Below are 12,115 nucleotides of genomic sequence, written 5' to 3' on the forward strand. Positions count from 1 at the left end.
GAATACTTGCATCAATTGCCAATGATCGTAGCACCGGTGAAGGGAGAAACGTTACAAGTATACTTGGCAGCGGCAGAAGAAACCATTAGTGCAGTCCTAGTGGCAAATAGAACAGAAGGACAATTCCCCATTTATCACGTTAGCCGGGTCCTCCAAGGTCCGGAAACTCGATACCCGGAAATAGAGAAATTGGTCTTAGCACTCATACATGCCGCACGCCGGCTACGGCGCTATTTTCAGGCCCATACAATACAAGTATTGACTGACAAACCGATCAAACAAGTACTGACCAAGCCAGAAATGTCCGGAAGACTGGCCAAGTGGGCGGTTGAATTGGGGGAACATGAGATAGAGTTCCGACCTCGAACGGCGATAAAGGGACAAGCGTTGGCTGATTTCCTAGTGGAAGCCAATCATGAAAAGAAGACGGTAAAGAGAAAGCTGTCCACAGAATTGTATAAGGAGGATACCGAAAGAGAGACAAGACCAATTTGGAAGTTGTTTACGGACAGAGCCTCGAGCGTCGATGGATCCGACGCCGGTTTAATCTTAATAAGCCCAGAAGGACACGAATTCACGTATGCTCTAAGTTTCAACTTCAAAGCGTCGAACAATGCCTCCGAATACGAAGCACTTCTCGCAGGTCTAAGAATAGCAAGACAGATGAAAGTAGAACACATACATGCATTCGTTGATTCCCAGATAGTCGCTTTCCAGGTGGAAGGAACTTATGAAGCAAAGGAACCTACCATGAAAAAGTATCGAGAAAAAATCCTAAGTATAAGAGGATAGTTCAAGCACTTTATGATACAAAACATTAGCCGTAACAAGAACAAGATCGCCGATGCCTTGAGCAAACTGGCCTCAACGTCCTTTGCACATTTCACAAAAAAAGTGCTGGTGGAAACGTCAGAGAAAAGCTCGATAGCAGAAGAGAAAGTAGTAGCCCCCATCGAAGAAGAAGGAATAAATTGGATGACCCCCATTGTCACATACTTAAATACAGGAAGACTCCCTTTGGACAAAGACGAAGCAAGAAAGATAAGGATAAAAGCACCACAATTTGCAATTCAAGAAGGAAACCTGTACAGGAAATCCTACTTAGGACCAATGATGCGATGCATTGGACCCCGCCAGGCAACGGAAGTAATACGGGAGCTACACCTAGGGTCTTGCGGATTACACTCCGGACCACGAACAATAGTAAGGAAGATGATGACAATGGGATATTACTGGCCATCGATGCATCAAGATACAGCCGAAGAGCTCCGTTCATGCGACTCCTGTCAAATCCATTCTCACACGACCAAAGCCCCAAAGAACAATTTAATACCTGTAACAGCGGCATGGCCATTCATGAAGTGGGGGATAGACATAGTAGGACCATTCCCGAAAGCCCCCGACAACGTCAAATTTCTTGTGGTAGCAGTCGATTACTTCACCAAGTGGGTAGAAGAAAAACCACTAGCAACAATATCAGGAAAGCAAATAGAGAAGTTCGTGTGGGAACAGATAGTGACAAGATTTGGAGTACCCAAGACAATTGTCAGTGACAATGGCAAACAATTTCGTGATGGGGTTTTCATGGATTTCTGCTCCGGATTGGAAATCGAGCAGTCTTTCACTTCCGTAGCGCACCCGCAAGCGAACGGTCAAGTGGAGGCAACAAATAAAAGCATCGTGAAAGGGATAAAGACAAGGCTGGGACGGTGCCAATCTGGATGGCTGGATGAGCTACATCACGTCCTATGGGCACACCGGACGACCCCAAAGACTAGCAACGGGGAAACCCCATTCAGTCTCGTCTATGGGACGGAAGCCATGATCCCCGCCGAAATCAGTGTCCCCACCCTCCGAAGAAGTGCCAATCCAGAACCAAATGAAGAAGAATTAAGAAGCAACCTAAATCTGCTTGAAGAACGGAGAGAAGTTGCATCCATCAAAGAAGCAATTTACAAGAAACACATGGAAAAATACTATAACAGCCGAGTCCGAGAAGAAATCTTTCAACCTGGAGACTATGTGTTCCGGAAAAATGAAGCTAGCAAGGGCGAGAAACTGGGAAAGCTAAGTGCACAATGGGAAGCACCTTACGTGGTAACAGAAGCCTCCGGCAATGGAGCATACAAGTTGGAGACACTAAGCGGAGAAGAGATCCCTAGAACATGGAACGCAAACCAGCTAAGGAAATGTTACATGTGACAAACCAATGTAATAAAATAGTTTGTATGAACAACCTCGTGAAGCGAGATGAATGAACTACATTTCCTTCTGATATCATGAGTCAATACTTACATTCATTGTGCACAAGTATATTTGCTTCCGCACACGCTCCGGCTAACGGAACAAATTACTTATTATTATTAAAAACACAAGTATATTTGCTTCCGCACACGCTCCGGCCAACGAAACAAATTACTCATTAATAACATAAGTACATTTGCTTCCGCACACGCTCCGACCAACGGAACAAATTACTCATTAATAACATAAGTACATTTGCTTCCGCACATGCTCCGGCCAACGGAACAAATTACTCATTAATAACATAAGTACATTTGCTTCCGCACACGCTCCGGCTAACGGAACAAATTACTCATTAATATAACAAGTACATTTGCTCCCGCACACGCTCCGGCTACCGGAACAAAATACTTGCATTAGGGCGCATGTAAATATATACCCACTTACTTCCATACACACCCTAGGTTAACAAAACAAAGTACTAACAATTTACCTACTACAATATACCTTTCCCCGAAAACGCTACGGCTAGCAGAACAAAAGGAATAAAGGCAATAATTAACCCGTACACTACCAGATAGAAAATAGCACAAGAATAAAAGTCGCAAGGCACGTGGCCGACATAAGCATAGCATAGTAAAAACATTGTATCATGCCAAAAGAGGCTTACAAACCAGGAAAGAAATTGTTCAACGCCAACAAAGGCTTACAAACCAGTCCAACAGGTGGGAAACGACATAAGCATCCAAAGGAACAAGGAAACACAATCAGGAGGACACAACGGCAGAGTCAGCAGCTGCGGCAGACGCGGAAGGAGTCGCTTCGGTAGCAGGAGTAGTAGCGGCAATCTTAGTGGGCCAGGGAGTAGGTTCAAGTGCCACCAGCTCTGCGAAAGAAAGCTCAAAGCCATTGGCCAAGCTTTTCAAGTATGAGAAAGAAGTATCAACAAGCTTTTTCCCAGCCTCCTGCAACTCTATAAGCGTGGCAGGGTTATACCCCGGCATGCTTTCGACATCAACCTCTGGCTTCTCCATCCTCATGTTTTCCAAATAACAATGCACACCATAGGCAAGAGCTTTGGTCTGGACAAAACCCAAAACCTTACCAAACTCACAACTGCCAAGTAACCTTCGCACAAATCCCGGAAGTGCATTGAGAATGGACCGCTTATCTGCACGCAATTCACCAACTTCTTGGGTAAGGGACTTCACCTTGGCACGCAAATCCTTCTCAGAATCGACAACACCCGAAAGCTCGACCGAAAGTGATTCAACCCTACTCGTTGCATCCTTACATCGCCGTTCCCAACTCCTCTTCTCGACTTCAAGGGCAGAAAATTTTTCGCGAAGCAATTCCAATTCTTTCTCCGCCATTTCAGTTTTCTCCTTTTCAAACTTGACATCAGCTTTCAACTCAGCAAACTTAGCCTCCACCTCATCACTGTCTAGCTTTCGCAACTGGCGCTTGAAAAGAACGTTTTCCTTCATCAACCCTTCAGAATGTTCCCCTATGATCTTCATCCTCCGGACGTACTCAGCCTGGAAAAAAACGAAGTACGAATAAGAACACAAATAAGAACAGAAGGCAAAATCAAATGTGCCAGCACACACCTGAACATGCATATGGCGGGTAGCAACATCATTAGCATAATCCTAAAAGGTCTCTTCAGAGAACTCAGACAGTCTCTTCATTCGGGCTGGCGCAACAACTCCCGTCACATAGCTCAACCGCTCCTCATCTTTCCGGAGAAGACTTCGGGAGGATACATGGTCCAAAGTAAAGGACATCGGACTGTCATCCTCCGGAAGATCGGGAATAGAGAAGTCAGGGGCAACAATATCTGTATGATGTAGATAAGGATCGGGGTAAGGAGCATAATAACCCCCAGAAACACTTTCGGTTTCACTAGAAGAAGACCCAATAAACTGCTTCTCAACATCAATGGAAAATCCAGGAACCTTACGAAGGCTAGCAAGAGATTTACCTTTGCCAGGAATGAAGTCCGGAGCCATGTCGTAGTTTTTCCGGGAATGACCCTTCCCACTTGAGGAGCCCTTCAAAACAAAGTCGGAGCCTTTGGATTTCCTGTCACCACTACCATGAGTCTTCTTTGACTTCTTCGCAACAATCTCACCTTCTTCGACAACAACACGCTTGTTCTTTCTCTTGAAATCACCTCTTACCCGAGCCGAAGATCCATCAGTGTCCTCGGCACCAACAGAAGCACCATGTTCTTCCAATACAATGACTTCAGGACCATAATCTGGAAGCTCCTGAGCTTCGGCCTTCTCACCCTCTGGAACATCCGGCAAAAACTCAGCAGTATCATACCCAACATTCAAAAAGGTAGTAAAATCCATCACTGCAAATAAAGCATAGACAAAAGGATCAAGGGTACAATCATCAAAAAGGAGCAATTAAAGAAAATAGTAAAAGCCTAAGGACCGTACCCTCCCCATCTAGACCCTTGATTATAGGAGTGGCCGGAGAGTGAATCCAATCCGGACGAAGTCTAGCAAGGAAAAGTATCGGCTCCGGCAAAGGTCTCCAAACAACAGGAGCAAGAAGCAATTTCTTATACAACGACGTATTAAAACCAACGGGAGGAATTGTATCATTCATTGTGCCTTTGGCATGAACGGTATCACGAAAAGTTAAAACGTTAGGAAAATTAGGGCCTACGACGGAGGAATCCACATAAAAAAACTTGGATTTCCACCCTTTCTGGGAGTCCTTCACACCTTTTACTACCTCGGGACAACCAACTTTCTTTTCAATGGTGAACCAGTCACCAGCACAACCTAACTTATAAAACCTACGGAATAAAGTTACAGTCGGCTCACCACCCTGAGCACGACAAAGAGCTTCAAACATCGCTATACGAGAGGCCCCAAAAGGAGTTAATTGAGAGATATGACATTTAAAATGTTCTAACACGGCCAAGAAAAACGGAGTGAAAGGAAGACGAACATTACCAAGAGAAAATGTATGAAAGTACAAAGTGATCTTGCCGGCCGGAGCCATATTGGCCGTGTCGGTCGGAAGCGGAACAGTATAACCAAGCCCTAACGGAAATCTATGTTTTTGTAAAAGCCATATCAGATCTTCCTGACCTATACTATAGGGAGTAACTCTAAGATCCCTCCGGCTACCCATTTACAATATATATTTACGAACCCTACGGATCTACGCAAAAAATACGACACGGAAGCTAAAACCTACCTGTACCCAGCCGGAAGACCTACGGACCGACAGAAGAGAGAGAGAGAGCAAAAAGCGAAAAGTGTGAAAATGAAAGAATGAGGGGGTATTTATAGGCAAGGAAAGGGATACTGTAGCGGCACTGTAGCAGCCAGCCGAACGGACGCGCCAGCTAGATAAGCGCCACGTGTAATCGCACTTTACAACATGGAGTACACGTGGCATACACGTAAATAAAAAAAAAAAAATTTTTTTTTAGGGGGGGAGAGCACATGGATATCACGGGCAATCAAAGAAGTCGAAAGGCCGGAGCTCACGGGGGAAAAGAAAAGCCAAAACGCTTTCAAACCTAGCCTTACGATAAGACTCGCAACACTAGGCTGGGGGGCTTGATGACGTACCCTCTCCGGCACGTCTTACGGAATTGCTTAGGCTCCGGATTACCGAGCGATCCGGAACCAACTACACTATGAGACAATGAAGGACAGTCCACGCTCGTACAATGCAGGCCAGTACCAGAGTACCTGAGCTAAAGAGACAAAGTTTGTTACACAACACGACGCACCGAACAACGGCTCCCTGCCAAACGGGCGTCAGACACCAAGGACAGTCCCTTCACTTGATGCCTACAAATAGCAGACCTTTGGCTTTGTAGAAGGCCAAGAGAAATGCACCAAAACAACAGATCACATATTCATTACACTTGGTAGCGTGAGAGTTGATCATACTTTCGCACCAACTGGGAACCGCTAGCAAGCCTCGTAAAATCTCGATACGTTCTAAACAAGATTAAACCCTTCGAATTTAAGATATAATAACACACCTATCGACCCAGTGTAATTTTATGCTTAAACAAAAATCATTCCATGGGTATGTCGATCATCAGAGGATCTCCCACTACATGAATCCATTATCAAACTATATTAACCTCATTAAAGATTTTTAGCGAAATCAATTTTTACCTCCTCATTCACAATAATATAACTCCAATGGAAAATGATGAAAACTCTGAATGAGATTCCTAAAATTTTTTTGTGATATGTTGAAGTTAATTAGCGTGTCATTTACCAAAAATAATGCATACTTTAAGGCAGGTGATTCTTTCACGGTTGCTTTTGATACTTACAAGGAAGTCTAATAGGAATAGACTATTATACCCTTATCATATGTTTACCCAATAAATTTTCACCTTTACATATATGTTTGACTCCAAAGTTCATGATCCATAAGCACTATTCTTTTTCCCGAAACTTAACATCCGCATGGGTTACTATGTTCATCCCTTTCTCAGTTGGTTTTTATTTTAACATCTTTTTCGATTGTTGTGATTAAAGAAATGACACCATCATCATCAAACTTTTTCTCCAAATTTCTGCGAATAAATAAAAACCTTTCAATATATTGACATTTTATCTTGATTATCATTTTACACAAAATAAGTTTTTTTTTATAATCATTTCTAGTATTCTAGTTAACAAAAAGTCAAAATTTGTTGATAAAGTCAGTCATATATTCATATATACATACCATATAATCTTGATTTCTAAAAAAATTGAATAACTGAAATTCAAAAACCCTTGGCTTCAACTATAGTTATATATGGATATACATATACATAGAATAGATTTGAAAAGAAAAGGACATGTTTCTCCAAATTCGGAAAATGAGAACAGCGTGATCAACAGCTGGGTGTTGTACTGGTGAACGAACTAGAAGAAAATTGAAGCTTTTGTACAGACCCGAGAAGATGAAGAGGAAGCGAGTGAAATGTCATCAAAAATCTATATATAAAGAAAAATGTTTGATTATTGTTTTGTATTTATATACACACAAAGAGATTTATATATATACATGAATAGGAGGATTGACTAACGCAATTGATAGATGATGAGCCGTAAGGGATTTTGGATACTTGGTTTTTGTTTGGAGAATTGGAGGACAAAGTTGAAAGGGTAAAAATATCCGGGCTACACATAACTTACGGAGTTAGGGATACAATAGTCTATTTAAATTAAATTTCCTTGTATCCATCAATTTTATTCGTGTAAGAATCAGCCCCCATACTTTAACCATTTCTTTTATACTTCAGAGAACTCATAACCCTGACGAGAATATAGATAAAATCATAGGCGGACCTACATAGAACCTAGGGTAGCCCGGGCTACGGGACCGCTAGATCCATGTAGTGTAATTTTTTTTGAAAAATGATGTATTATTTATAGGTGTTACAGGTAAAACAAATTTGGGATACCCGTCAATGTAACTATTTAAAAACTTTCAAAAGATTATCGTAATAATAAAACTCATAAAGATGTACTTGTGCAATTAAATGATAAATGGAAATTACCAAAGTGTCAAAAACTCTTAACAATCATTAAAAATAACATCATAACAATTTAGTCAATATCGTTATTTTACGTCGATATAAGGCCAGCAATCGAAAATTTGTGCTACTCCTCTCTATGATTTCTGGGTCCGCCACTGGATTAAATTACCACACATTGAAAGATGGATTGGAACTTGATGTATTTGAGACTTTAGATTGTTGGTTTCAAATCCGAGTGTGAGCAAAATGCTTCCCTTGCTTAGGGGTTTCCCCACAATAATCAAGTTTTCTCTAGAATTGGAGTTGGGTATATGAAAAAGCAACGACACTGGTATGCCTAAATTTGCCGTTGAAAGAAAAGAAAATATATATAACTCAGTGGGTATTTAGCGAAATTTGTCTTGATCATGAATATTGGAACTCAAGTATAAAGTTCAAAGGATACAAAACATGTTTGCAAGATTGGATTTTACAAATATTTTTATATAAATTTTTGCTGGTAATTAAAACGCAAGCATCAAAACCTTTATATATAACACTATATATATAATTTGGGTCGCTCCATTTTGACAGTGACAACAGCTGATGGTAACAAATTCTTAGCGACCTGTTAATTCGGTGATTGTGGCATCAGCGTTGCTCATGGATAAAGTAGTAGATGTCGAGTTATTGACTTGTATCCTTATGTCGGCTAAATTGACATTTTGTCTACTAGGCGGGTTCTGTACTCGCGATCTATCACTTAGAAGCATCACCACTTCAGACATCGTTGGCCTGACAGAAACCGGTGATTGAGTGCACATGAGTGCTATTTCTATGACTTTCTTTATGTCTTCTTCATTATACTCACTTGGGTCTAATGTTTCGTCGACCAGCTTCAAGTGCATTCGAGATTCATAAAGATTCCAAGCCTGGTTCCATAACAACAGCCAGCGTTATCAAATGCTCACCTATATATAATTAAGTAAAGATCAATCTAAGCATAGGTGACTTACATGTTCAAGTAGGTACTGTTCACTGGCAGATTCATCCGGGACATCCGTGCATTTTTTTCCACTAACAATCTCAAGGACGACTACACCAAAGCTATAGGTGTCAACTTTCTCAGACAACTGTCCGTGGATCGCATATTCTGGTGCCGTGTAACCCCTATAAGTAATTAGAGAACTTGTTAATCTATACTCCTTTTTAGAGTACCGGGGGGATTCAAGCAGAATTATACTTACAAAGTTCCAGCAAATCTAGTGCTAATATGGGTCTGGTCCTCAGGGAGCAGCCTAGCCAAACCAAAATCTGCGATTTTTGGCTGAAAATCGTTGTCAAGTAGTATATTGCTTGGTTTTATGTCTCTATGGATGATTGTTACATGGTATTGTTCATGTAGGTATGCCAGACCCCTTGCCGTGCCAAAAATGATATCACACCGTTGTTTCCAGTTGAGTGTCCCCCGTTTTTCACCTAATTATGTGTCAAAACAAGAGAAGTATGTTTACAATAAAGTTTTACAAAAAAATAAGTACTAGAAGTAAATTTGGTCATGTACTCATGGAGTTAATTGTTAGAAACCTTGTATGTGAAAGTTTAAGCATAACTAACCGTATAGAAACTTTTCAAGGCTTCCATTGGCCATGTACTCGAGGACTAGAAGTAATTCTGGCCCTTTGCTACAACAACCAAGGAGACGGATTAGATTGCGATGATGGACATTGCTTATAACTTTCACTTCACTCTCAAAGTTATCCTTTGCTGTATTGGAACCTATGGCTAGTCTTTTCACTGCCACAATGTTTCCATCCTTTACAGTCCCCTGTTTTTGATAGGACACAATTAGGGGACTAAACAAAAGTAACGTACACATGTCGAAAAGAGTAGTTATTTCTCAGAAATGTTATATGTGAAATCACAGGTACCTTGTATACATCTCCAAATCCTCCTTCTCCAAGCTTATTTTCTTCTTTAAAATCTTTTGTCGCTTTTTTCAGATCACTATAGCTATAATCTTTTGGGCTTTGCAATTCAGTTGCCCCATACAGGCCACCTAGTAAGTTGAAGATATAGTGATATTAACTTCACTGATCATTCTCGATACATTTGGCTAGAAAACTGAAGATGCATACCTGCTGGTGCTTTTTTCTTCGACCGACGATACAATATAAGTGCAACTACTAGCAATATGATCAAAGCACCTACACCTCCAACCACACCTCCAATAATGGCTCCCTTATTGTTAGAACCTCCTGCGAAAAGATAAAGCGGGCATGGTCATACTTGACCAAATGAAAATATTGACTTCACATTCAAAACAAATTTCTTTCTTTTTTTTTTTTTCTTTTTTCTGACAGGTGACTTTCGAATAGAAACATATCCTCTCATCGTCAAATGGTGAGGTCCTAACTCAAGAGTTCATATATGATACGTTCAGTTTAGGTATCACTTTCGTAAGATGTGGAAACGAATAGCTGCAAATACATGGTTAACTTCACAGTTTATTATGTTAATCTCTAAAATGAAAAAGGCATCTGAATTATATTTTGCTGGAAATTGTTTTTTCATGTTACCAGACACAATAAGAGGTCACACAGTATCGTAATACTACATAGTTCACATATATGTAACAAAATTAGTATAGGGATGACAGAAGTCTTACCATCTCGTAGAAACGAGGTAATATCAGTAGTTTTATTGCCGTCGAAGAATGCAGAGGCAGAGTATCTCATAAAACACCCTGAATCAACCGCCCTGCCATCAGTAACATCAGTTGCACAACTCTTTATGTTGGCATATGCCACTGCTAAGCAATCCTTGCATCCGTCGCGTGTTACTGTCTCAGCACACTGCGCTATAGCATACGCGGTACTGGTACTTGTATTAGTACCAGTAACTGGGGCAGTAACTGCAGCATAGAAACCGTTTATCTTTGGGGTGGCAATCGAAAGATTGGACAATAATCCATCCACGGCGGTTTCAAAGACACTCTGCCTTGATGAAGTGCGGTTACCACATAAACCAACATTGCCAGGCAATGTTGTTTGATCATAGAAAGAATTACTTTCATACCTGCATAAACAGTATAGCTATGGACTCAGATTGTCAAAAAGTATAGCTATGGACTCAGATTGTCAAAAAAAAAAAAAAAAAACAATGGCAGCTAAAATAATTCTATATATATATTTGTGAAAATTTTCCAATTGTGTATATATATTTCAAAATTTGTGTATATTTTGAGATAGTAATCTTATGGGCCATGTGCCCCTGTCAACCACACCAATCATATAACAGACAGATATCTATTGCTCTACTGGATGTATGTTATTGTCATCAACATTATTAAATTATATTTCATTTCTAGTTTTAGACTAAAAGAGTATGTTGACTTTATAATCTACAACTCTATCCATGACAAGTCAATAAATGGCTAGTGTGGAATTCCATATTGGCTGCTCCTAATTTCAATATATACACAACAAAAAACAAAACTAAGTATTGACCTGAGAAAGCAGCCATCAAGAACAGCACGGGCACCATTGGCAGCAGCACAAGTACGAATAAACGTATCCGCGGAATCGAAACAGCTCAAACAATCCCTGGTTGACATGTAGTTCCTGCACTGAGCCATCGCGTAAACCGGCTCTGAATTTCTTGTTTGCTCTGAAGTTGCAAAGTAACTGTTATTATTTGAAAGTTTATTTCGGAGGTCTCTAAAAGTTTCATTAAGATTGCCAAAGAAATTCTGGAGGTTGGTTGCATTAATCTGGCTGCAACCCGTGATTAGTAAGTTCGCCTGTGGTTGCGAACTTACTGGATTGATTGTGAGAAACACCATGAACACAGAGGCGGTGACAAACACCATGTGCCAACTAGCCATGGTTTCTGTATAATTTGTTTATTACAATAGTTTGGATATTAGAATTGGGAGAATGTCTAGTGATGACTTTGGTGTCCTAGTAACCAACTATATAAAGAATAAGCAGACTTTGACCAAGAAATATATATATCCTTTTTGATAATATATTAATAAGGAAAAAGATACGGAGTAACTAACAAGCATGTATAGATGCCGTCTGAAATCTTTTTATGAATAAAAATTATATTATTCAAATTATTAACTAATTGAAATTTTTACACGTAACCCTTTTTTGAAAGACAGGGCAGATAAATAACTAGCACCCTCAACTTTGGTGTGTCCACGTCAGGTTTGAATCCTATCTCATGTGTAGAATGGTATAGCGTTGTTAAAGCTCCCTCACCACATTTGCATATGGCAGGATTCGAACTCTTGACTCTTGAGGAAGAAACCACAAAGTAAAAATCTCCCTAAACACTATGCTATCACCCCAATGGTAA

The 12,115-nt window shown here is 40.4% G+C and overlaps 1 protein-coding gene across 1 annotated transcript; it reads right to left on the reverse strand.

Annotated features, from left to right (window-relative positions):
- Nucleotides 1-8,156: 8,156 nt before the first annotated feature.
- On the reverse strand, nucleotides 8,157-11,714 carry LOC122603540 (putative receptor-like protein kinase At4g00960). The gene is made up of 8 exons (XM_043776264.1): nucleotides 11,260-11,714; nucleotides 10,419-10,828; nucleotides 9,889-10,008; nucleotides 9,682-9,809; nucleotides 9,368-9,578; nucleotides 8,998-9,229; nucleotides 8,767-8,920; nucleotides 8,157-8,682 (listed from the first exon to the last, which is right to left on the reverse strand). The coding sequence occupies exons 1-8, from the start codon at nucleotides 11,634-11,636 to the stop codon at nucleotides 8,371-8,373; spliced, it is 1,944 nt and encodes a 647-aa protein (XP_043632199.1). The 5' UTR covers nucleotides 11,637-11,714; the 3' UTR covers nucleotides 8,157-8,370.
- Between the last annotated feature and the right edge of the window lie 401 nt (nucleotides 11,715-12,115).

Source organism: Erigeron canadensis, chromosome 6 (genome assembly GCF_010389155.1).
Source record: "Erigeron canadensis isolate Cc75 chromosome 6, C_canadensis_v1, whole genome shotgun sequence".
Classification (NCBI taxonomy): Eukaryota; Viridiplantae; Streptophyta; class Magnoliopsida; order Asterales; family Asteraceae; genus Erigeron; species Erigeron canadensis.